At 38.3% G+C, this 27,511-nt stretch overlaps 1 protein-coding gene and 2 pseudogenes across 3 annotated transcripts in view; all 3 read right to left on the reverse strand.

Moving 5' to 3' along the window:
- EGF (epidermal growth factor) overlaps nucleotides 1-8,633 on the reverse strand; it is a 93,910-nt gene extending 85,277 nt beyond the window's left edge. For all 3 annotated transcript variants that reach the window (XM_026017614.2, XM_072755482.1, XM_026017613.2), the window contains exon 1: nucleotides 7,909-8,633. In XM_026017614.2, the coding sequence (XP_025873399.2) occupies nucleotides 7,909-8,035 (127 nt within the window). In that variant the 5' untranslated portion in view covers nucleotides 8,036-8,633. The remainder of the gene's footprint in view (nucleotides 1-7,908) is intronic.
- A 10,281-nt stretch (nucleotides 8,634-18,914) lies between these two features.
- LOC112934240 (U2 spliceosomal RNA) lies at nucleotides 18,915-19,021 on the reverse strand (annotated as a pseudogene).
- Nucleotides 19,022-19,084: 63 nt separating this feature from the next.
- Nucleotides 19,085-19,224, reverse strand: LOC112934236 (small ribosomal subunit protein eS27-like; annotated as a pseudogene).
- Between the last annotated feature and the right edge of the window lie 8,287 nt (nucleotides 19,225-27,511).

The following is a 27,511-nucleotide window of genomic DNA, read 5'->3' on the forward strand; positions in this document are numbered from 1 at the left end:
TTCTGAGAAACAGTTATTTCATGTATTAAAACACTTGATTATGCTATTTAGTAATTAATAAACTTTTTTGTTATTTAAAAAGGGAGGCCCAGGATCTGATCAGAAAAAAGAGTTGGAGAAGGAAGAAATCTAAAATGTTCTGCTATGCTGAGTGAAATAAGTCAATCGGAGAAGGACAAACAGTGTATGTTCTCATTCATTTGGGGAATATGAATAATAGTGAAAGGGAATATAAAGGAAGGGAGAAGAAATGTTGGGAAATATCAGGAAGGGAGACAGAACATAAAGACTCCTAACTCGGGGAAACGAACTAGGGGTGGTGGAGGGGGAGGAGGGCAGGTGTTGGAGGGGAATGGGTGACGGGCACTGAGGTGGACACTTGACGGGATGAGCACTGGGTGTTTTTTTGTATGTTGGTAAATTGAACACCAATAAAAATTAATTAAAAAAATAATAAATAAAATAAAATGTTCTGCAGAAACAAATGGAAGTGAAAAGAAAGATGGGGTAGTGATATAAGTGATACTTGTATCAGAAAAAAATAGACTTTAAAACAGAGACTATAACAAGAGACAAAGAAGGACACTACATAACCATAAAGTGAATAATCCAACAAGAAGATACAATTGTAAATATTTATGCACTCAAGATGTGAGCACCCAAATACATAAAACAGTTAATAACAAACATAAAGGAAGTAATCAATAGTAATACAATAATAATAGAGGACTTGAACACCCTACTTACATCAAAGAATAGATCATCCAAATATAAAGCCAACAAGGAAACAACAGCTTTGAATGACACATTGAACCAGATAGATCTAACATTTATTCAGAGCATTCTATCCTAAAACAGTGAATACACATTCTTTTCTTTTCTTTTTTTCTTTTTTTCTTTTTTTTTTTTTTCCTTTGGATACACATTCTTTTCAAGTGCACGTGGAACACTCCAGAAGAGATAACATGTTAGGTCATAAAACAAGTCTTAACAAATTCAAAAACGATGGAAGTCATATTATACATTTTTTCAGGCCACAATGCTATGAAACTAGAAATCAATCACAAGAAAAAAATCTGGAAAGAACACAAATACTTAGAGGTTAAATAGCATACTACTAAAGAATGAATGGGTCAACCAAGAAATCAAAGAGGAAATTTTAAAAACACAGAACAAATAAAAATAAAAACAATAGTGCAAAATCTTTGAGGTGCAGGGGTGCCCAGATGACTCAGTCAGTTAAGTGTCCAACTCTTGATTTCAGCTTAGGTCATGATCTCAGGGTTGTGAGATAAAACCCCACATCCAGATCCATGCTCAGCAGAAAGTCTGCTCAGAAGGGAGATTCTCTCCCTTTTATACTCCCTCTCCCCTCCTCCTGCACTCATGCTCTCTCACTCTCTCAAAATAAATAAATAAATAAATATTTAAATAAAATCTTTGGGATGCAGCAAAAGCCGTTCCAAAAGGGAAGATTATAACAATATAGGCCTACCTTAGGAAGCAAGAAAAATTTCAAACAAACAATGTAACCTTATACCTAAAGGAACTAGAAAAAGAACAAACAAAGCCCAAACCAGTAGAAAGAAGGAAATAATAAAGATTAGAGAAAAAAAAATCAGACCTAATAAAACACAACAGAACAGATCGATGAAACCAGGAGGAGCTAGTTCTTTGAAAAAAAACAAACAAAATTGATTAGCTTTTAGCCAGATTTATTTAAAAAGGGGGGAGAAACCCAAATAAATAAAATCAGAAATGAAAGAGTGGAAATAACAACCAACACCACAGAAATATAGGAGTTATGAGAGAACATCTGAAAAGCTATATGCCAAAAAATTGGACAACCTAGAAGAAATCAATAAATTACTAGAAACATAGAACCCCCCAAACTGAATCAGGAAGAAATAGAAAATTTGAATGGACTGATTACCAGCAATGAAATTGAAGTAATAATCAAAAAACTCCCAACTAACAAAAGTCCAGAGCCAGATGAATTCTACCAAACATTTAAAGAGTTAATATTTATTCTTCTGAAGCTACTCCAAAAAATAGAAGAAGAAGCAGAGCTCCAAATTCAATCTATGGGGCCATAATTATCCTAACTGATAACCAAATATATAAAGAATGTATATAACTCAACAGTTACGCACACACACACACACACACACACACACACACACACACTCCAAATAAAAATGGCCAGAAGACATGAATAGACATTTCTCAAAGAAGACCTACAGATGTGGGCAGCCCAGGTGGCTCAGTGGTTTAGTGTCGCCTTCAGCCCAGGGCCTGATCCTGGAGACCTGGGATCGAGTCCCACGTTGGGCTCCCTGCATGGAGCCTGCTTCTCCCTCTGCCTGTGTCTCTGCCCCTCTCTCTCTCTCTGTGTCTCTCATGAATAAATAAATAAAATGTTTAAAAAAAAAAAAGACCTACAGATGGCCAACAGACATATGAAAAGACACTCATCATTCATCATCAGGGAAATGCAAATCGAAACTACTACTACTCTATGATCCAACAATTCCACTACTGAGTATTTACCCAAAGAATGCAAAAACACTAATTAGAAAAGATATATGCACCCCTATGTTTATTGCAGCATCATTTATAATAACCAAATTATGGAAGCAACCCAAGTGTTCATTGACAGATGAATGGATAAAGAAACAGAGGTTTCCCCCTAACATAGGATGGAAGCACAGGACATTTTTATTTAAAAATCTAAAGATACAGTGACCCCAGCAGCCCATAGAGCTTGGGAATATCAGAAACTCCAATTCCTTCTCAGGGATGTGGCATGGCCTTCTGGTCCTTATGAAAGAATCTTAGCACAGCCTCGTTGCATTTTTGTGTTTTCTCTTCTACACTCTGAGAAAACTCGCTCACTATGAATAAGTCCTCTTTATTTTAAAAAAAAATAGTCATCCTTTTGTTTATCTCATCACACCTAAGTGAACAGAGAGGAGCTAATAGTGAAAAAAGATAAAGCATTTGTTCCCTATTTTATTATTTCTCTAGAACAGTCTCTGTTCTGTATGAAAATATACTATTGTGTGGTAAGGAAATATTAGGAATTAGTATGTGTTATGAAATGTTCATAAGAGTGGTATTGATAACATATCAGGAACTGACCAATAAACACATCCTGGGAGCATGTACCCACATTTTTATTGTTTACTCAATAGACTGGAGTTTGGAGCCTACTGATATTTAAAAAAAAAATAGAAAGAAAGAAAAGAAAGCAACTATTCATACTAAACAAGAAATGATCTCAAATGGATTTTCATGAAGGCAAATTTGTAGATGATAAAGCAAGATTCTGAATTTATGTGTGCTAAATTACTAGCCCATTTACTTTTTAATGGAAAACAGTTGTTCTCTTCTTAACATAAGCAAAGAATCCCCACCTTCCAACTTCTAAATTGAATGTCAAATATTTGGATAACCCTAATTTGTTAAAAAAAAATGTAAATTCATTTAAAGAATTATTTTATTTCTTCGTATGCCCTCAACACCTTTAAAAATCTTAGAGAAACTGGTTCCAAATAGAAGACAAAATATGGTGGGTATTTGTCGTTTCTAGAGTGAAATAAGTCAATCGGAGAAGGACAAACAGTGTATGTTCTCATTCATTTGGGGAATATGAATAATAGTGAAAGGGAATATAAAGGAAGGGAAAAGAAATGTTGGGAAATATCAGGAAGGGAGACAGAACATAAAGACTCCTAACTCGGGGAAACGAACTAGGGGTGGTGGAAGGGGAGGAGGGCGGGTGTTGGAGGGGAATGGGTGACGGGCACTGAGGTGGACACTTGATGGGATGAACACTGGGTGTTTTTCTGTATGTTGGTAAATTGAACACCAATAAAAATTAATTAAAAAAAAAAAAGAAGACAAAATATGTAAGAAATTTAAATAATCATTTTCAAGTGGCTTGTTTTTGTTATTGTTATTAAAATAAAATTATTGCTGGTAAGAAATCTAACAAGCAGATTTAATTTGTGCTTAGCAGAATTTTTTATCAGTTGATATCACAAAAAGACAAACATTGCAATTGCAGTTCCACAAGGACACTGACTCCAGTCATTTTGATATGTTTTTGTATTTTTACTAAACATTTCTTCTAATTACAAAAAATATGAGTTATAAATGTTGAAATTATTATTTTTTAAAATATTTTATTTATTTATTTGAGAGAGAAAGCGTGAAAGAGAAAGAGATCACGAACAGGGGGGAAGGGCAGAGGGAGAAGCAGATCCCCCGCTGAGCAGGGAGCTCAATGCAGGACTTGATCCCAGGACTCTGGGATCATGACCTGAGCTGAAGGCAGATGCTTAACTGGCTGAGCCACCCAGGCACCCCTGAAATTATTTTGACTACATTTTTTAATGTGGTAAAAAACTACCATCAAGTTTTTCAATGCGGCATTTTTCTGTGTGTAAAAAAAAAAAAAATTCAATTATTGTGGAAGAAGCCAAACCACATTTAGAAAATACTACTATGGTTACCACCAACACAAATAATTTTTATTAATTTATTAGTATTAAAAATATTAATAGTAGCAAAGACTTACTGAAGTGCTAATTTTATGCCAGGCTCTGTTTTATGCTCTTTGTATGTATTATTTTAGTGATCCTGAGCTGAGGCTGCCTCAGAATAGGAAGACTAACAAAGAAAATGATGCCTGGATTGCACCCCCAGAAGAGATGTTGACCCAGATGGACCAAAGTGACAACCCAGACATTGGTGATTGTAATGCGTGGCCAGCATTAAAAACAAATACATTAACATAATCCTGACAACAATCCTGTTTTGCACTAAGGAAAATGAGACACATGATTCACAAGCTTCAGAACTGGGATTTGAACCCAGGTTGTCCCCTAAACTTAAGCATTTTACCACTAAACTCTACTACCCTTCAAAGACCACAAACCAGTGAGCACTTGAGGGGGTGATTTCATTCACACAGTATACATAAAAGATCATTTCAGTAATTTCTCTGCAGTTAATTAAAAAAAAAAAAAACTTTTGCATAACCTTGGCTGAAAAAACAAACCAGATTCTGATCTGAAATATCTCTGCTCTGCACATGACTGGGAAGCTGACCAAGCCTTAGCCACCGCTGAAATCAGGGCTTTCACTGTTTACTGCTAGGAGTGATCTCCCCAGTCGGCCAACATAGTACCCCAGGATCCCTCCTGTTACAGCCAGGTGTCTCAGGGTGCTTCTTCCTCACCCTTTATTTACCAAGAAAGTTCAAATAAATAATACAGTTCAAATAAAAAATACATGGCAAACAGGAAAAGTTCCTTTTTTCAATTGATTTTCCTCCTCCAGGGCAAACAGACTGGAAAGTTCAGAAGCCACTTGCCAGCAGTTTTCCTTATTGCTCTGCTCACCTACTTCAGCTCAAATAGAGGCTAATAAAACACTCATTCAATTAAAAAAAAAAAAAAAAAGGCAGGAAGGGTGGGAGGGTGGAATGAGAAGAAAACCGGACTCTGTGTTATCAAGTGGTTTACCTGGCTAGCAGTCACGTGAATGACAGCCTTGCATAAAGTAACCTGAATCTTGTCAAACCAAAAGCATTCTTCCTGCTGGCCAGAGGTGGTCTGGCTCAATGCCAAGGGCAAGTAATAGGCAAGAAGAATTTAATTGGGAGAAAAATAGATGATAGCACTCTATCTATTTAGAGAGAAGAAATACTATCCTCTGAAATGCACGGGGGCCCAGGGTGTGACCCAGGCATTTATCAGCTAACAGGAGATGTAAAGTGTAAAGTAGGGGGTTTAAACCAGTGACTTGAAAGGAACGAGGCAGCAGAGGCAGAGTCACAAAGTGGCATCCAGACATTCTACCTTCTATGAGGTCTGTGCCATGTCATTGTACTCAAATAAGGCGTCTCATGGTATGATCTGATCAAAGGGTTTTAGCCAAGACATGGAGGAGCCACGGGGACAGTTATTGACCATGATCTACAAGCCTTTATGCTAGGTTCGTTTTATGTGTTATCTCATGTGATCCCCACAACAATCCTGAAGGGGGGGTATTAATATGGGGCAGCATTCCAGTATTACTCAAGTATTAAATAGGTAGAATGGATTTGCAATGAAGTGTGTTTGCTTCTAAAACCTTCTACTCTGTGACACGGTCCTGCTCTGCTCACTGTCTCTACCCTGGGCTTCATTTTTATTTGGTGCAACCAGCCTCAGTGAAGACACTTCTGAGCCACCAGCAGGGGCAGCGGGGAGCACAAGGCAGAGCCTGGTTTGCAAGCAGGAATGGGGTTGTTCCTGGAGACTCTAAAGCTTCCTGTAACAGTTCATTTCTGTAATTCTTTTGCTCTCTCTGGTTCTGCTTCTTGACTGGCTCCTACCACCTCCCCTCACATCCCATACAGATGGCAGTGCCTGTCTCTGGTCAGTTGCCAACTACTCTCAGAAAATTCTCCCGTCCCAGAGAGGCTCCAGTCCACTTGACATAACTGTCTAAAAACTCTTACTTCTGCTCCAACAGCTGAGTAACAGGTTCATGGGGTCATTTTGCCTTTTGCAACCCCTTTTTGTAGCTATTCTCTAGGACTAGGTGATTAGCAGGTCAGGGAGAGACTTCTCATTCATTTAGGAAGAATTTATAGAGTACATATTATGAACATGGAAATGTTCTAGGTGCCAGAGACACGGAGATCAGGAATTCAGTCCTTCCTTCAAGCATCCTGGGGTTCTGCTCACTTGTTACAATGAGCACTGCCTGGAGACAGGGTCTGGGACTCTGAGCAAGAGCACCTGATTTCCTCATTCGTAACTTCCTTCATGGGAGAGCCAGGGCAAGAGCCCAAGGTCAGCAGTTTGACTCAGAATTGTTCTCTTTAGTCCTATTATTTTGTGCTGTCTTCTAGAGGATTCTCTTCTGGAAACTTGACTGTGTTTCCCTCACTCTACCTCTTTTTGAGAGCCATACCCCTTTCTAGAAGATCAGGATGACAGAAGAGGTACATCAGGACATTATGCCCTCTAATGAATGGAAATGGCTGTCTCGTTTGGGCAGTATGTTGAGACCCACCCAAGGAATAAATGAAATAAATTAACAGTAAGAGAGGGAAAGGAAAGGCAAGAAGGGAAGAAGAGAGGGGGAGAGAGAAAGATGTTTTTAGGCAAAGTCCTTAAATAGGATGGTTATTTGCATTTGGTAAAAGTCCCATTTCTCCTGTGTGAAAAACCCGTTTAATATGGAAGGGAGTGTAGCATATTTACTCATTGTCATTTCTTAGCAGTGCTCAAAGTTTCAATGCACCTGTTACTCGAAACCTGAAGTTGCCGTCAGAGCAACTTCCAGAAATGGCAGGAGAGGGGAGAGAGGAGAGGACGTTTCGCTTGAAACGTAGCTGGCAAAATGATTGAATCTCGTTTGTTCTCTATTCCATTCCCATTTTCCCCTGGTGTTTTAGCAACTTCTGAGTTCTCATACAAAGTCATCAGAAAGAAAGAATTTTTTTTTATATATCTTCTATAGAAACAGTTCCCCCCCCCAAAAAAAATCCATCTGTTTCAATATAAAGGTGAGGATCTAAATGAGTAGTTGCTCCTCCCATCAGAATAAAGACAGAGGTTTACATGAAAAGAAATGCTCAGTTACTTATAAATGAGACATAATCACTCACACACACAAGAACAGTTTGAGAGCTGTGAATTTTTATAGTTGGGTCGCCGATTCTCTGTAACAACCAGGAAGGAAATAGACATGCCTTAGATAACAAAAAGTAAGCAAATATGCACACTCGGAGAGAAATCAGGCAAAAAAAAAAAAAAAAAAAAAGGCTCAGGTATACAAAACAGAATGAACAGATATATGAAGGCAGTTTCTGGGAGGAGGTGAATTCCTTTTCATGAGATTACTTACCCACACAAGCAGAGCTCCCCTTTCCTGAGGGAGAGACTTCGGGACAGTTCCAGTTCTCCGGGTCTGAGAGACTAGCAAAACTACATTTAAAAACTACTGGCCACAGAATGATAAGGGGGAGCAGCATAATCTTGAGGGGGCTCGAACTTTCAACAGAAAAGAACTTGACTTTGCTCGAGCATAGCCCGGGCAAAGTGGGTGCGTCTGACCCCAAGCGTGTCCCCCTGGGTTGGCCTGCAGCCCCGGAGCATCTTTTACTCTGCTCCTCTGCTGTGGTCCTCCCGTCCTTCCTCCTTCAACCCCGGAGAGCGGCCTGCAGCCTGAAAGGGACGTTCAGGAAAGATTTCTTCATCTACGTTCTTGGCAAGTCAGTAAGAAATACCTGACACCCGTGTGACAAATTTCGCAGTTCCAGGGCCCACTGTCCAGAGGCCTGCCGCTGACTTCACTGTGACCGGCAGAGCAGTGTAGGCCACAGTGAGAGAGGGAGGAAGGGAGAGAGACAGAGAGAAAGACAGGGACAGACAGAGACAGAGAGAGAGAGAAAGGAAAGTGATGGAAAGTTCCGACCACAACCCTTAATGGGGCTGCAGGAAGAAATACAGAGATAGGATTCGTCCCCAAACACCGGGTCTCTTTTTGCAATGTAGAATGACTCCCTTTCCTTTTTAAAGCCCTTTTAGCTCCACCTCCTGCCTCCTTTAGTGACACTTGAGTGAGCCTCTGTTTGCGAATGTGAGTGTGGGCAATTGCACACTGCAGGAAAGCAGGGACGGCTGCCAGAGAGGAGATAACTGGCGACTCACCATAAATATTCCGGGCAGATCCAGGGAGAGAGCAGTGAGGGGGCTGTGGACTCGCTCCTGGTGTCTTGGAGGTACCTGCTGAAAAGGAGCTGGGTTTGAATCCCTTGAAGGATGGACACTAAGTTAAACTGAGCCGTACAAATCAGTGGTGAGCAACAGTGCTGATAGTTCAGACCCAGGGTAATTGATCATTCACATGAGCAATCTTCAGACAAAATGTCAACACCAGTGCACATTCCTGGAGCTTTATCTTCTTTTTTTTTTTTTTTTTCTTTCTCCTGTATATTTTATAGCGGAATTTGAAAGATTATTCTTTCCAAATCAAAGGGAAATCCCTGAAGCCAAATGAAGAGGAACAGTATGCACAGACACCTTTTCTTTCAGCATGAGCACAATAAAACATCACGAGGGGCCAGGAGTGCAGGGAAAGGAGTGGGTTGTTATTATAGAGCCGCGTTGGAAAAAATAAGCTAATAGTGCAAAATCTGGGAAGTACTGAAAATCCAGCAGAGCTGACTGCTGTTCCTTCTCAGACAACTTAGGGAATCTTTTCACATATCAGGGATAGAAAATAAAAGCTTGAAGTACCCGTTAGCTGCCTCCTCAGTTATTTTGTCAGGAGTGCATGCAGGGTCCAGAAATATCTGGTTCAGGCAAACCATTTACACCAGATTTGATGAACAATGGAAATTTCTGCCAGTTTACTTCATCCTGGAAAACAAGCTTCCATTTAAGTTGCCCAGAGGTAGTGTTGCAAGTGCTAGTCAAAATGTAGATAAAGCGAGAGTCACAAAAACAACAGCCACGTGAGTGAACACCCATTCTGGGAGAGAATGGGAAGAACTCCAAGCCTTTCACTCATATTTAATTATGTCCTCATCATTCCTCAGATACTGGGTCACTTTCTGAAACAGCTAAAGGCAGGATTTCTCTGATTTTAGCCGGCCCCTGCCAGACAACTCTGATTTCTCATAGGAGAAGCAGACCCTGGCCAGCAGCAGAAGTCACGTGGGGTGGGGGGGCGGGATATATGGAATATTCCATTGCTTTCTGGACTCACTTGGACTCAAGACTCGGAATGAGCGTCCTACAAATAACCTGCACTAAGTTACTAACCTTGTTAAGCTTCCCCTTCAGCAAAATGCCTTGTCAGTGTCACGGGGGACAACAAATAGAAGGACTGTCAAGCACTGGGCTGGGTTAGTGGGGAGGAGGAAAGTAATATGAGCACAAATAAGAAGTAACCCACGACTATATTCTAGTTGGATGTGGACTCTCTCGTATTATTTTTGGTTGTAAAAAGTCTCACTTTCCTAATTACATGTCACCTGAGCTAATACAGTTATTAATGTTGAGTGTAAGCCCCTCAGGAGATGATGGAGTCAGCATGGCTATGGTAGACATCAAGACCGGTGACTGATGTAAAAGATCAGTCTCAGCTAATCCACAGAAAATCCAGGGTTGCCCAGATAGCAAAATCTTAAGACAGAGCTACCCATGCAGAAAGGACTTGCAGAGATATTTTATTACTCCATATTCTTACTTCTAGATAAAACCGAACCTCTCTGGGACAAATGAACATCATTGGTATTTTAAAGTTGCCCAGAAATCAGTTTTACAGGCCGAATACCCATTTTAGTTTCTGGAATTGAGTCAAATTAACTAATGCATTGATTAATTAAATATCTACTTGTGATAGGGCACTGTACGCGAAATAGAAGCCATGGTCTCCTAAGTTCAAGAGCTTGCTTAGGTTGATTAAAAACAACAAAACATGGTTTATGAGTAGGAGCTAATGAACAGCCAGTCACCAATTATTCTGGAGAAGTCAGGAAAGAAGGGGCAACTGCAACAAAATAGGGACTGTGGCATGCAGTGAAGCTTCGTGTGATCAATAGGAAGTCTCAGATAAGCATGCACAGGAGGAAAGCCATACTGACAATAGGATGTGGACCAGGAATGGACAAAGAACATAAATGCTTATTTATTAGATCCTTAGATCCTGAGAGTACACAGATGGATGGGAGGAAACCCTGCTGGCAAGTCACCGGAAGAATTAGGCATTAATGGTAAGGAGAGAGCTCTGAATGTTTTTAAGCATAAGTGAACATCACTAGGAGAAGGGAGGCTATTGGGAGACATGGTTTTATGTGCTGGGCACCATTATTACTTTTCAGGTAAAACTTTTCTATTGAAGCACAGAGCACCTAATTCTTCTGGGTTATATATTTGCTTCTTGTACAGCTGCTATTAGTCATCACTGCTACCACACTATCAACAGATTGTTCCTAGTGATCCAGGCATCTAGGAGGTAGATGCCTTACTCACATCACCCCCAATCTTCCACACCACCTTGCCATTCACAAACAAGGTCCTTTTCACAAATGAGGACACTGGAGGTCAGAAAGACTGCGAAATCTTCCCAGTATCACACACATTTATAGAGGGTGTGAACTATGAAGTTATTATTGTCTCCATTTTAACAGTGGTTTTGATAGGAATAAACAAGCTGGGCCATCATCAAAAGTAAGAGCAAAACATATACTACGCATGTGCATATGACGGTAGGAACCAGAAGTGACAAGGCAGTGTGTTTTGGTGTGAATAACTATTAGCACTTAACATCCACCTGCAGAAACAACATACAAACTATTTCACAGGCTGCTTCTAAACAATGACTATCAGGTGTATCAGGGTAGTTCCTATAAACTTGAAAACGTTTTCTTGCTCTTTTCAAAGAGAAAGTTGTTAACGTGTATGGTATTCTTGTGATTCATGTGACAGAAATTGAAATGGCTTTAAAGGAAAGAAATTGGGAGGGATATAGGCGTCGGAGTTAGCTACACAAGAGAAATTATAATTTATCAGGATATGAATAACAGATGTAAAAGTTTTCTTGAAAAAAGAAAGGCAGTTGTGCTCCTTAGTATTTACCCAATGAGCTGAAAACTTAGGACCACAAAGAAAACCTACACACAAATATTTATAGGGGCTTTATTCATAATTGCCTAAGATTGGAAGCGACCAAGATGTCCTTCACGAGAAGAATGGATACATAAACTGTGGTATATCCATACAGTAGAATATCACTCATGAATAAAGTGACCCATCAAGCCATTAAAGGCATGAAGGAATCCCAAATGCATACTGCTAAGTGAAAGAAGCCAGTTTGAAAAGCTACATACTGTCCGAATTCAATTTTATAACATCCTGGAAAAGGCAAAACTATGGAGAGAGTAAAAAGATCAGTAGTGGTCAGGAGTTGCGGGGGGAAGAGATCGATAAGGGGATCACAAAAGATTTTTAGGGCATGAAAACTATTCTGTGTGATACAATAATGGTGGATATATGCCATTTACATTTATATATTTATCAAAACCCTTACAATGTACAACAACAAGAGTAAACTCTAAACTATGGACTTTAGTTAGTAACAATATGCATCAATATTGGCTCATCAATTGTAACAAATGTAGAATACCAAAGCAAGGTATTAATAATAGGGGGAAGCGAGGGAGAAGAAGGGATATGGGAATTCTCTGTACTTTCTGCATAGTTTTTCTGTAAGCCTAAAACTGCTTTTATAAAAATAGTCACTTTTTTTTTTTAAGGAAAGGAGGGGAGTCACTATCCACTATCCAGTTTAGCAATGTTCTGCTTAATGCACAGATTAAGTAATGCCATGCTTCTATCAAATGAAATCAGATTTTAAAAAGCACTTGACGGGGATCCCTGGGTGGCGCAGCGGTTTGGTGTCTGCCTTTGGCCCAGGGCGCGATCCTGGAGAGCCAGGATCGAATCCCACGTCGGGCTCCCGGTGCATGGAGCCTGCTTCTCCCTCTGCCTGTGGAACTGACTCTCTCTCTTTCTCTCTGTGACTATCATAAATAAATAAAAATTAAAAAAAATTAAAAAAAAAGAATTTAAAAAGCACTTGACGGGGGCACCTGGGTGACTCAGTGGTTGAGCGTCTGCCTTCCGCTCAGGTCATGACCTGAGGGGGTCATGAGTCCCGCATCAAGCTTCCCCCAGGGAGACTGCTTCTCCCTCTGTCTGTATCTCTCTGCCTCTCTCTCTCTGTGTCTTTCATGAATAAATAAACAAACTCTTTAAAAAATAAAAGTAAATAAACAAAAAGCACTCAATAAACAAGAGTGAAAGAGAAATCCTGACCATGTTCCATTTTTCAGCAAAGTCCACCCTAGTCACCTAGAAAGGTTCCTCTGACCAAGAGGAAGAAACAAGACTCCAGAAACTGGACAAATAAAAAAAAGCATAACAATCTATAATATATAATTTATAATTCTATGAAGCAGCAGCAAAATTTAAAATTAAAAGAAAAGCTCATTTTAGACTGCATAGCATTTATTTACATAATCTCAGCCTGCTTGTTGGTTTGCGACCTGAGGAGTTTCTTGGGTGAAATTTGAAACTGACCCTGTACCAGATGGGCAAGGAGAGACTGAAGAATGGGACAGGCCCCTCCAGACTGGGAGGGGGCAGTTTTTTGTTTTATTCCTGAAATACAGAATTTTACTTAGAAACTGTTTAAAACAGGGGGAAAAAAAAAACTTGTCAAGAAAGATCAGGTGGAGGGGCACCTGCGTGGCTCAGTCGGTTAAGCATCAGACTCAATTTCAGTTCAGGTTATGATCTCAGAGTTGTAGGATCGAACCTTGGGGTAGGTTCCGTGCTGGGTATGGAGCCTGCTTAAGATTCTATCTCACTAAAAAGAAAAAAGGAAAAAAAAGAAAAGAGAAAACAAGACAAGACTGACCAGGTGTAAAATGGGTTTCTAATAAAATGGAATTTGGGGGCAACAAAAGTATAAAAAGCCACGACAGAGAAACGGCAGCACTGCTTTACTTGAACGATGGCTAATTACTTGCATTTTTTGGCATTGCTAATCACTGAATCTGGGTTTTCCTCTGCATTCCTCACAGAGCATGCACTACACAGTTTTATCATAAAATACCTGCTTTTTAACACACATTTTAGGATAAGTTAGGGAAGTGGCAGGTTTAATAAGCAAAGGAACTTATTAGAAGGTTTATCACAAGAGGTTGCAAGACAACTGGATCTCTGCACTCAATCACCAGAATCTTAAACACTTATCTAGAAGCCTTAACAGGGTTCAATCACATATAAATCATAAATATCCTACAAATAGTCTCAGCAACACATTACTCTCTCAAGGTTGCATCCTTGAAATGGCTCTGGCTATAGGAAAGTGAGCGGAATGGACCTTTCAAGGCCAGGAGAGGAGGTGAGGAGCCTCCCACTGCCTGGTCCATTTGGCAGATTAACCAGCATCACATTTTCTCAATGACCTCCTCCAATAAAGCCTACTTCAGCGTTCTCTCAGGTATCCCTAACTTCTAAAAACTTTAAAGTTTAGAGAGAGAACTCCAGCTTTTTAAAAATCATCCATAATACACTTTTTCCCCTGACCTTCAATTCCATTGAAATAGGAAGCATGGTTCCATTAAGTACAGACCGTTTGGAGACACCTGGGTGATCGGTCAGTTAAGCACCTGCCTTTGGCTCAGGTCATGATCCTGGGGTCCTGGGATCGAGTCCCGCATTGGGCTCCTTGCTCCTGGGAAGTCTGCTTCTCCCTCTCCCTCTGCCTCTCCCCATACTTGTGCTCTCTCCCTCCTCTCTCTCAAACAAATCTTTAAAAAGAATTTTTTAAAAAAGTTTAGACTTTTTGAAGGCTGACAGGAGTAGTAGAGAACTAGAGATGCTATAAACTTCATGTAATTAGAACTACTCGCTTGGGACGCCTGGGTGGCTCAGTCAGTTAACCCCCTCACTCTTGGTTTCAGCTGGGGTCATGATCTCAGAGTTGTGGGACTGAGCCCTGTGTCGGGCTCTGCACGGTCTCCTTGAGGTTCTCTCTCTCCCTCTCTTTCCCCCCACCCAACCACTCGTGCTCTCTCTCCCTCTCTCTAAAATAAATAAATGGAATCTTTAAAAAAAAAAAAAAACAACTTCTTGTAAACTAATGAAAGCCATAGTTTGCAGTTCTTTCTTTGTTCTTTTCTTAAGATTTTATTTATTTATTCATGTGAGAGAGAGAGAGAGAGAGGCAGAGACATGGGCAGAGAGAGAAGCAGGGTCCATGCGGGGAACCCGATGTGAGACTCGATCCTAGGGCTCCAGGATCATGCCCTGGCCCGAAAGCAGACACTCAACCACTGAGCCACCCAGGCATCCCCCTTTCTTTGTTCTTATAATATTTATAAAACTGTGAAATAGTTCTTTCCTTCTTCTACCTCCAAGGATAGAAATTATTGGGGGAGGGGAATAATCATAGTTTACCACTTAAAATTGGAAGGATGTACAAAATAGATGGCGTAAAATATTTGAGTAAATGATATATTTTTTAAAGTTTCAAATACCAGAGAAACAAAATAAATTAACTTGCTTTCATTTGGTTTTCCTAGCCTGACTTCCAACTGAGATGCATTCATTTTTCATTTTTATTAAAATAAAATTTATGGAAAGAGAACAGATCTTATGTATAAAATCTAATGAGTCTCGGTAAATGTATATATACATTAAACCAACATAATGACCAAGATGAAAAATGCTTCTGGCACCACCAAAATGTCCCTTATGCTCCCTCCAGTCAATCTCACCCACATCCACAGGCACTCATTGTTCTGATGTCTATCATAGGTTAGTTTTGTCTATTCTTGAACTTGAAATGAAAGAAATCATACAATATGTTCACTTTTGTATCTGATTTCTTTTCTTTTTTTTTTAAGATTTTATTTATTTATTCATGAGAGACAGAGAGAGAGAAGCAGAGACACAGGCAGAGGGAGAAGCAGGCTCCTTGCAGGGAGCCTGATGCGGGACTAGATCCCAGGACTCCAGGACCACGCCCTGAGCCGAAGGCAGGCGCTAAACCGCTGAGCCACCCAGGGATCCCTGATTTCTTTTGTTCAATGTGGTTTTGGCATTCATCCATGTTGCGTGTATTAGTACTCCTTTCTTTTTTTATTGCAAGAAGTATTCTTTAGTGTGAATATATCATAATTTGTTTATCCATTCTCCTGTTGATGGATGTTTGGATTGTTTTTAGGTTTGGCTCAATGAATGTTTTTATTTCTGTCCAGTTAATAACTAATTGCTGGTTCATAGGTTAAGTATATGTTTAACTTCATAAGAAGCTGCCAAACATTTTTCCTAAGAGGCTGCTCCATTTTATACTCTCACCAGAAATTCATGAGAGTCCTGGTTGTCCCACATTCTTATCCACGTCTGGTATCGTCCATCTTTTAAATTTTAAATATTTTAACAAGTGTGACTTAATATTACATTACAATTTTAAAATGCCTTTCCCTGATGAATAATGGTGGTGACCATGTTTTCATGTTAATTGATCATGCATCTTTTGTGAGATGTGTATTCATATCTTTTGCCCATTTCTTTATTGGGTTTTTTCAGGGTTTTTTTGTTTTATTGGTTTATGGTTCTTTGTATATATTCTAGATATAAATTCTTATCTATGCATTACATATATAATATGTATGTCAGATCTATGTCTTACAAATATTTTCTCCCAGTTCGTGGCTTGCCCATTCATTTTCTTAATAGTTTCACTCATGAGCAAAAGAGTTTAATTCTGATGAAGTCCAAGTTATTAATTTTTTTCTTTATGGTTGAATTTTTTGTATGTGTTCAATATACTCTGTTTTTTTCTAGGCACTCTTAGAGTTTTAGCATTTATGTTGTGGTTTGTGATTCATCCTCAATAATTTTTGTATATTTTGTGAGGCTGGAGTAGTTTATTTTTCTCTCTATATATACATATATATTCACTGAATATATAGTTCAATTTGGGAAGAACTGACATCTTAACAATACTACCTCATCCAATATATGAACATTATATATTTCTCCATTTATTTTCAGTCTTCTTTAATTTCTCTCATTAATGTTTTTCACTTTTCAGTGTCGAGATTTACATACCTTTCATTAAATTTGTTTGTATTTTATGTTTTTGAATGCTCTTGTAAATGAATAGTTTTCAATTTCATTTTCTACTTGTTTGTTGCTCTTTTATAGAAATAAAATTGAGTTTCATATACAGACATTGTATCCTGCAACCGTGCTAAATATTTCATTATATAAGGAATTTTTTTTCAGTGAGTCCAAAGCCTAATGTTTCACCCACAAAAGCAGAAGTAAAATTAAAAATAGGATACAAAGTCATGTTTTTTTCTTAAATATCATCTACCTTTGCTCGCCATCAGTGAGGAGCCACCATCAGCAAAAAGAATGAAAAGAAAACCTCTTCCTGGCCCTATGAAAAGTAGATATTAATTCCATTTTTATGGAAGGTAAATGTGAGCTTAGAGAAGTTCAAGATCTTGCCCAGTCTCAGAGCTGTAGAGTAATGGAGATGCTATCAAGTGATTGAGAGACATACTCCTCAAGTCTGTCTGGCTCTAGAACTTGCGCCTAAACCTCTAGTCTCTAGGGCTTCTTTCATTTTGCTAATAATAAGATGGGCTCCCCTCCCCCACACCAGCTCCTGAGACCAGGGCACCAACAGGAAGATATGGGTTACCGTACCCATTCTTCTGTTGGCTTTTGCCAACTTCTTGATGTTTACCTTGCTTTGAGAATTCCACCTGATAAGGTCCCTCTGGCTTCTGGTTGTGTTATTTGAGAAATAAAGTGGTCTTTTCCAGTGATCCATAAAGATGTGCCTGGAGACTATAAGAAAAAGAGGCAGCCGTTACAGTAAATAAACAGATGTCCTGATTATCAAGGAAGTTTAATTCAGTGCTCAAGACAGGGAAGTCAAATCTGTATGTAAGAAAACAACCCAAAGAATGCATGTGAGTGTTTGTGGAATAACAAATAAATGATGTTATTCCAAACTTTACACGAAGACTTTACGTATATTGGAGAAAGAAGAGAGGAAGGGATTTGGCCACTTTTGCTGAGGACCAAGACATCCTGGGGCAGTTGTTAAAACACTGAATCTCAGATCCTGTGATCATTCACCTGAGTTAAATCCATGCCATGGAAAGGATTCTTCCCTTGTAGGTCACCTGTGATTCCAGTTTCCCTGGGTGCATTCATGTATTCCTTTTAGCCCTTTCATTAAATGTATCTGCTAAACCAAGAATAACAAAATCATACAACTGTGGCATTGTACAGATAGAACTTCTTGTGCCTGGTATTTTTAAACTATGCAACAGAATCTGACTTATTCTTAAAAGGAAAATTACCTTGTTTCCAGGGAGTTTGGGAGCTAATTGTAATCTTCATTTGTTATCCTCTCAAATGAAGGAATTACAAAATAAAATTAAGCTCCCTATGCATGTATACAAATAAAACTATGGCCTCAGTCCTCCTACCTGTGCTGAGGCAAAAAGAAGCATTGAGATAACTTCTCTGGGCATCAGGCTACAACTTGCCCAAAATATAACTTCCCGAAGGGATCCACTTTAGAATTATGACCAAAACGAACAGTACTGAGGTTTGTGAATGCCTGGCCCATTCACAATATGGCAGACTTTGGCATGATTCCTGGATTATATTCTTATTCTATGTATTAGGAAATGATATGTTTTGTTTCTCACCAGCTGAGAAGTAGTTAGTTTAATATAACACATATGTTATTCCTGTATCAAAATAAGCCTGACCTTTAAAAGCCAACTTGCATTTGGTACAACCCTTTTAGCAAGCAATTTGGCAACACATTTCAGAGCCATAAAAATATTCGTAGGCGTTGACCATATAATCTCACTCTTGGCAATTTCTCCCTAAAGGAATAATCTCTCTACTAAAAAAAGAAGCTATAATCATACAAAAAGGTATTGTAATGTTATTCATGGTAGCAAAAATTAGAAAGAGTTTTCATTTACAGTAACAGAAGTAGTTAAGAAATTATTATGAGATCATGACATACTCATTAAAAGGGACATGTTTGCCACAATATTAATAGAAAAATATATAAACTCTTATCTGTCCTATAATTATAGTATTTATTATTTATGTAAAACAGATAACAGACACAGAAAAACTGATAATAATTTATTTGAACAGGCAGTAAATTTATGCAATTTCCCTCATTTTTAAGTTACAATTTGGTTTCTAAGTTGTAATTTACTATCTTTATTTATTGCCCATAATCAAAACTTTATTGAAAATCTGACTCCAAAATAGCTGATCAGTGTGTATACCTTACAAAATTAAGCATAATTACCTTATCTTGGTAGAGTAATTGAATTACTGAACTGATACTACACTTGATCTTAGCCAAAAGGCCAAGAAGCGACGAATTACTGAACTGATAGGGCTTTCTGTGATATTACACAAGTTCAAGAGGTCATGTGGATAATCTAGTGATCCTTTCTTCTAGATGAACACCCTTGTGTGAGTCTGGCCTCTTCTGTTGGCTGACACAACAATGTTGAAGCACCGTCTGAGCATGGCTGAAAACTGTGGTAATCTTGTAGCAACCTGGACATCTTACATCCATATAACAGGAATCTGGGCTTTGAACTGGGCATTTCTTTTTACGTTTTTTTTTTTTTCTTCTTCTTCTAAGGATGATGTAGTGAATCTGTAGCCAAAGGTATGTTGATCCTTCTGCAATCCCAGCCAGTCCCAATCTCTAAGGCCTAAAGTTGTAATTTCAAAAGAGACTTAGTAAGATTTCCACTGACCTTTAGATGAAGAGCATTACATTCAGTTCTCTTATAACCTAAAACCCCTGCCACCAGGTGTGCTGCCTCTGGTAGGCTATCCTTCAGACCGCCTTGTTTATTAAAAGGAAAATTACCTTTAGAATGTTATTCCCTTAGAATGTTTCCTTTCCTCCAACAGAGCCACACTTAAACTACTCAGAATTCCGTCTGGAATTCAGCACCTCACAGGTAAGGATTCTATATCAGCCTCAGCAGTTCATGTCAAGAACACTCAAGAGTCCAAAACATACGTTCTGTTTAAAAACTGGAAATAAGATAAAATGATTCTCCAAAGGATGCTTAGTTTAACATTTCAAGTCCCTATCTTGCCCATTGTTAGCAAATTAATTTCTATCCAACATACTACATATTTCCAACACAGGAAGAGAAACATAAGAAGCCTTGACAGGACAGTTTTTCCCTGACAATTACTAAGTAGATGTTTATTTGACATAATTATTGAATTTAGGCATGTGTGGGTAGAAACGTGCACTTAGTACTGTCTTAAATGATAATTTCATAGTTCTACCTTCCCTAACTAGTTTCTTTTCAGCCCATTTTTTAATGTATACATACAGATTTACTAAGGCATTTCCTTTAAAATTCCTCTTGAGAATATTTGGAGTTGGCCCACCACTGTGTCTCTTCAAGATGAGACTTTCCATCACTTCCCAACAAGCTTGTCTTTTTAATAGTGTTAAACATTTCTCTTTACTCAAATATGTGTTAAACTAGTTATGTAGTACAATTATGGGGCTTTAGGACAAACTTCCATGTGGAATGTTTCATGTGTCGTAAATATTAGATACATAATAATCTTTGTCCACATCTGAATCTTCAACCAGAACAACTGGTCTCATGATTCACCATTTAAGAAAAAATAAGTGCCTAGAGTAGAAAATATAGCCCCCGGGAGAGTAGTCAAATCTGAATTATATTGGCCTAGGGATTAAAAGACAAAGGCAGAAATTACAGCTATAAATTGAAGATTTTTAAATTTATGGAGAGAACCATAATTTTTTATCTCCCCACTTACAGAGAGGTATACCAAAAGCATAGAATCAAATTAAAAGTTAGAAATCATTTTTAAATGTATCAGTGATAATTCATGTATGAAATTACAAGGTCTTCCGAATTTGAAAAAAATATTTATAATAGACTCAGCATTTATCTGAAAGTATTGGTATGGTTTGAATCATTCTTGCACCACAGGAATCATGTTCTACTTCCAAAACCAAAACACCCCTTCACTCTGAGGAAAAGATCAACTACATTAATTAACTCAGGATCAAACAACTAAGAAAACTGATGCTGGGAATAGTACCTGGATATTATAAATTTCCCATTTCCTTTATGTCTTTCTAAAACTATTATTTCTTGGTGACTGGCTTATATATTTAAGTTTTTATTTAATTCCAGTTAGTTAACACAGTGTAATACTAGTTTCAGATGTACTATTTAGTGATTCAACACTTACATACAACACCTGGTGCTTATCATAAGTGCCCTCCTTAATCCCCATCACCTATTTAACCCATTCCCCACCCACCTCCCCCCTGGTAACCATCAGTTTGTTCTCTGTAGTTAAGGGTCTGTTTCTTGGTTTGCATCCCTCTTTTTCCCTATGCTCATTTGTTTAGTTTCTTAAATTCCACATGAATAAGGGGCATCTGCATGACTCAGTCAGTTAAGTGTCCAACTCTTGGTTTTGACTCAGGTCATGATCTCAGGGTCCTTTGGGCTCTATTCTCAGTGTGGAGTCTGCTTGGTTAACTCTCCCTCTCCCTCCACCCCTCCCCCTGACCCCCTGCTCACTCTCACTCTCTCAAAATAAATAACATCTAAAAAATAAATTCCATATGAGTGAAATAATATGGTATTTGTCTTTCTCTGACTTATTTCACTTAGCATTATACTTTCTAGCTCCATCCACATTGTTGCAAATGGCAAAATTTCATTTTTTATGGCTAAGTAATCATGTATATATATTACTTCTTCTTTATCCATTGATCAGTTGTTGGACAATTTGGCTATCGTAGATAATGCTGCTATAAACATTGGAGTGCATGTATCTCTTTGAATTAATGTTTTTGTAGTCTTCAGGTAAATACCTAGTAGTGCAATTGCTGGATCATATAGTAAGTAGTTCTATCTTTAACTTTCTGAAGAACCTCTACACTATTTTCAAGAATGACTGTACCAGTTTGCATTCCCACCAACAGTGCACAAGGATTCCTTTTTCTCCACATCCTCACCAACACCTGTCATTTCTTGTGTTGTTGATTTTAGCCTTTCTAACAGGTTTCAGATGCTATCTCATTGTAGTTTTGATTTGTACTTCTCTGACAGTGAGTGATATTAAGAATCTTTTCATATGATTGACTGCCTTATTTTTATTTAAAGTTAATTATCTCAGAGGAACTACTCCAAAGTACTCCTACCAGATTGCTAAGTCACATGACCAAACATACATCTTGTCAATAAATAGATAATGCCTGGCACAGAGCAGGCACTCAGCGTAACTTTGTCAAGTAAGAAATGAATGACTACATGTGAAAAGTAAAAAGAAGCAGAGGAAAACAGCTTGCAGTGTGTGTGCACGCATTTGTGCATGTATGAATACACAAAAATCTCCCCACAGGCAAGTAAGTTTCCTAAAACCCAATAACAGAAAAATCTTCTGTGAAGGTGATGGTTATGTTAAGTGCCTTTCCCCATAGAAGTCATCCTCCAAATACAGCATCAACCCTAGGTAAAACCCCTCCTCATCATTTAGAAAATTCTGAGGAATCCTAAAAGGGAATGGAGATACATCACTTCTACCACAGGAGGAAAGGAGGCCACTGGGAAGGTGAAGCTGAGCACCCATGTGAGAAGCACTGTGACCCCACACAACCTCCCAGCTGCCTAGGGAATAAAGCCAATATGTGGATCTCAACCTCAAATGCCATGATGAGAGAGAATCTAGCATGTGGCATTTGAGCCCCATAGCCAGAGACACACCCTGTTTTCTATCACAGCTGTCCATGCTGTTCTTGGATAGGGACAAGGAGGAGGCCAACTGAGAGCAAAGTCAGAGGGCACATGAGTGAATTTGTGCTTGGACTCACTTAATATTTAAACAAATTGATCTTTGCTAGAATTAATCCATTTTAAACCAGAACTTAATTTGCTGTCTCTGTTCCTTTATTTTTTCCAGCATGACACACTGCTTGGAGCAATTCACACTTATTGACTCTGTACTTAAATTCACCTGAAAGTTACTGATAAAATCAAGAGAGAACACCAAGCTCACCAAAACCCAACAGTATACCTTTTACTTAATCTGCTGTAAACATGCTATTTGTTCTAAAGTGAATAGCGGAAAAATTTCAGTATCTTAACAGTCTATTTCACATGCTTTTTTTAATGTTTCTAAACATCCAGTTAATCACATTCCTAAGAAGGGTGACATTTCTAGGGCACAGAAAGAATGGTATTCACAGATATTTCCCCAATCACATTTACTACCTGCTGCCAAGAATGTCCAGTTGATTGCTCAAGGGAATGTATCTCACCTGAAATCCCTTGAATTGCATTATTTGTTTTATGCTCATTGTGTTGAGTCAAATTCTTATTGGGTATTCAGGCCAGCACTTTTTTTTTTTTAAGATGTATTTATTTATTTTAGAGACAGTGGGAAAGCACACAGTGGAGAGGGGCAGAGAGAGAGTCTCAACAAACTTTGTGCCAAGTGTGGAGCGCAATGCAGGGCTCCATCTCAGGACACTGAGGTCACAACCTGAGCTGAAACCAAGAGTTGGATGCTCAACCAACTGCCGCACCCAGGTGCCCACTAGTCTAGCAACTCTTAACAGAATTCTGTTCTCCTAGTCTACATAATTCAGCTGCACCAACATGAGGAAACCTGAGGACCAAGGATGGCTCTGACCTTGGATAAAATTCCCATCCTTGGGATCCCTGGGTGGCGCAGCGGTTTGGCGCCTGCCTTTGGCCCGGGGCGCGATCCTGGAGACCCGGGATCGAATCCCACGTCGGGCTCCCGGTGCATGGAGCCTGCTTCTCCCTCTGCCTATGTCTCTGCTTCTCTCTCTCTCACTGTGTGCCTATCATAAATAAATAATAATTAAAAAAAAATTCCCATCCTTCTGGGTGCTGGTTTCCTTTGTGTACCAGACGACTTCTAAGGTGTCTTTTGACTCAAAGATAGTGTGTGCTGTGATTGGTAGTGAATTGCTAATTACAATTAGTTGTTCATCTCCTGAAAGGAATAAATCACAGCATTTTACAGAGAATCATGGAAAGCTAACTCAATATCCTTTGTCACCAAAATAGGAAAAATGAGGCCCATAAACAAAAGGTATCCCAGTTAGTTGCAGAACAGACTGAGACAAAAATCTCTTGATGTGTTAGCAGGTACATCTACAACAGGCTGTCAAGCACACTTGTCAAATCTACTAAAAATGGAAGTCTGGTATAAACTAAGAAGTGGAGGAGTCAAATGTCCCCTTCTCTCTCTTCTCATTGCTCTTTGCTAATATTTTTCCTACCACTTACAACATTGGATTGTAATTAGTTGAGTGCAGGTTTGAACATATACATAGAGACAAGCATGCTCATCCCCACAGGCATTTATGCATACTTAGATTGTGAACTCTTTGAGGACTTTGTCCACTCCAAAGTGTTTTACATATGGTAGACTCCCCACAAATATTTGCTGGAGGAGAAGGTATGAGAAATAGAGGTACCAACAATTTACTCTTCCTCTATTCTGGTTCTACTCCCCTTCTAGATTTTGCTCCAATAGCCCATTAACACAAACCATTGCTACAACATGGAGATAACAGTGACAGCCCTATTACTAGAGCCACAGTAAATCTCAACCTACAGGACACCTTGGTCAGGATGGACTAGCAAATATGGTTTGGACATAGACCCAAATGAGGCTTCATGCTTCCTCCCTTCTTCCTCAGAACCCATTGGGATGAAATGATAAATGGACAAAGAGACTAAGAGAATGGAGGACCACAAGCTACCTTGACAGTCACCCCAGCGAGCACAGAGCATACAAGTGGACCTGTCTCCTCCCTAGGCTGAGAGTGCACATCACAAAACACCACACCGGATGCCTGGGTGGCTCAGCGGTTGAGTGTCTGCCTTCGGCTCAGGGAGTGATCCCGGGGTCCTGGGATCCAGTGCCACATGGGGCTCCCTGTGGGGAGCCTGCTTCTTCCTCTATGTTCTACCTCTCTCTGTGTGTATGTGTCTCTCATGAACAAATAAATAAATCTTAAAAAAAAAAAAATACCAGACACCATGGAAAACATCTGGTCCTGACCAACCCATGAGGCAGGAGGTAGGGGGGGGGGGCAGGCTCAGGTGTGTGAGGCTGCTGCCTACAGCTAGAACCCAGTTGATACCTGACTTTTGCAATAGCAGCCCCTCTTTGAAAAAGAGGCTTGAAGGAGAGAAGGAAAAAAAAACAGAAAGGAGAAAAAAATACCAGAAGGGCTCATGGGCTCATGGTTATATCTCCTTACATAAAAATATCAAGATAAAAAAACAAAGTTTCATGGAACGTGGGTGGGTCAGTGGGTTAAGCCTTTGCCTTGGGCCTGGGTCATGATCTCGGGGTCCTGTGATCCAGAGCCTCATGTCCGGCTCCCCCGCCCCCTCCCCGCCCCCGCTTCTCCCTCTCCCCCTACTCCCCTTTCCTCCTGCTTCTCCCTCTACTTCTGCCCCTCTCCATTGTTAGTGCTCTCTCAAATAAATAAATTAATTAAATAAGTAAGTAAATAAATAAAATCTTTTTTAAAAAAGAAAGAAAAAATTTCTTTCTGAAATGATTATTTAAATTGTGAAGAATTTAAATCAAATAAAAAATATAAAATAAAATCCTTTTTTAAAAACAGAATACTACTTAAATGCTTGAATTGGTTTTATAAAATAAAAGTTATTGAGAGTACTTGGGTGATTTATATGAGCCTACTATGAATTTTTAATTAGTTTAAGTGTGTATTTTTCCTTTATAGAAGTAATATAGGATTATGGCAGAAAACTTGGAAAATATAAAAACATAGCAAAAGGGAAAAAATTAATTGCTCATAGTCCCAACTGTCTGGAGGTAAAAACTAATAACAAATGCATTTCTTTCTGCATATTTTTTAAGAGTTGTAATCACATCATATAAATGTAAATTTTAAAAATTAACATGATTTTTGATGATAAAAATAATATGCATTCATTGTAAAAAAAAAAAAAAGCTCTTGACAAATACAGAAAATAAAAATCCCTCTAAAATTCACAATTTTAGGTTATGTTACTTTATATAAAAAGGAAAATGAAACCTGAACACATCTGTGCCAAAGTTTCACTTTTTAAAGCTCTTTATAGAAGTCTCTGATTTTGAATCTGCAAAGAAATCATAGTCGAAAGTTGTATTTCTAAAGTGTCTATAGTTATTATTTTAAGATAAATTCATATATTTCTAAGGTAAATGCTAAGGTAAATTTGCTTTCTCATGAGAAATTAATTCTGAAAACTTTTTAGATACATCACTATTTCAAATCTCTTAAATCCATTGTCTACACAATGCACCCAGAAGAAAGTAAAGATTATATCCAAATTAGTGCCAAAGTCCTAGTGGTTTCTCTGGGCTATAATCAGTTAAGATTAGAGGCCAGAGATGGAAGGGTTTTAGAACTAAAATTTAGATACATAATCTTACTTGAATCACAGCTAAGCTTTTAGCAAATAGTATCAGTTAGACATCATTAAGAAGCTCTAATGCAGGAGTCTCAACCTCAGCTGTGCATTATATCACCTGGGAAGATTTTAAAATCCCGCATAGGTAGGTCCAGACCAATGAAATCAGAATCTCTGGGGACTGGCAACAGCATTTTAAAAAACAGGTGATTCTAATGTACATTCAAAGTTGAGAATTCTGAGTTAGGGAGAAAACATTGCACTTCTGCCCCCAGTAATGCTTAGAATACATAGAATGTCTTTCAGGTAGATGGCCATGCATTTGTTCCACAATGTAGATAGAACTAATCAGACACCAGGTGAATTTTTTGTTTTCCAATTATATTATTTTTTAAGAATTTTCATTATAAATATATTTTAAACACAGTCTGATCCTTCCATAGTAAAATTACAAGAAATATTTTTAAATTTACAAAAATAAGTTAATTTTAATTCGCCAAAAAATTAACTCACCAAAAATTTGGATTATATATGCTGTGTACTTAACATAATGCATAAGTTAAAATTGCATATAAATTAAAAACTTCACAGTAAAATACAGCTATGAAAAGTTCAGGAGAACATTTGGAGAATATATATGCAATTTGATGACAGGGAGGACTTTTTAAGTACAGTAATAAGGCCAGAAATTTTAAGTGTGAATATGAACTGATTTAACTACATAGCAATGTAAAACTTCTCTATGAAAAACACTATAAATAAAGCTAAACAGTATATTAAAAGCAAGGGGAAAATATTGGCAATATGTATCACAGATTAATATCCTTAATATTTAAATATTCTTACAAATTAAAAAGGTAAAGATCAACCCAATAGAAAAATGTGAAAAGTCAAACAATAAGCTATTCACAAGTGAATAAACAACCAAAGTATACGAGCAGATAGGTGTTCAATCTCAGCAAGAAAAAAATCAAGTTGAAATAATAAATGTTTGGCCACTTATCAGACTATAAGGTGATCTTGATTCTCTTGGTGAGGAAATAATTCCAAAATATCCTTTATCCAGATTCACCAGTTGTTAACATTTTGCTACATTTGCATCATCAATCTCTTGTGCTCTTTACAAATACATATTGAAGAATAGGTTGCATACATCATAATATTTCATTCCCCTCTACTCCTCAATTTTACGTGTGCATCTCTAATCTATTACTATTCTTTGTTAGAATTTGTTTTCTGTCATCAAGCAAAAAGTTAATAATTTAGCTCATACTTGCTAAGTACAAGTGGATATCAGAGCCATAAAACTATCCAAAAAATCCTTGGTCATCATGATAATACCTATTAAACAATCATGTGACACCTAACAAATTG

The sequence above is a fragment of the Vulpes vulpes genome, chromosome 4 (assembly GCF_048418805.1).
Source record: "Vulpes vulpes isolate BD-2025 chromosome 4, VulVul3, whole genome shotgun sequence".
NCBI lineage: Eukaryota > Metazoa > Chordata > Mammalia > Carnivora > Canidae > Vulpes > Vulpes vulpes.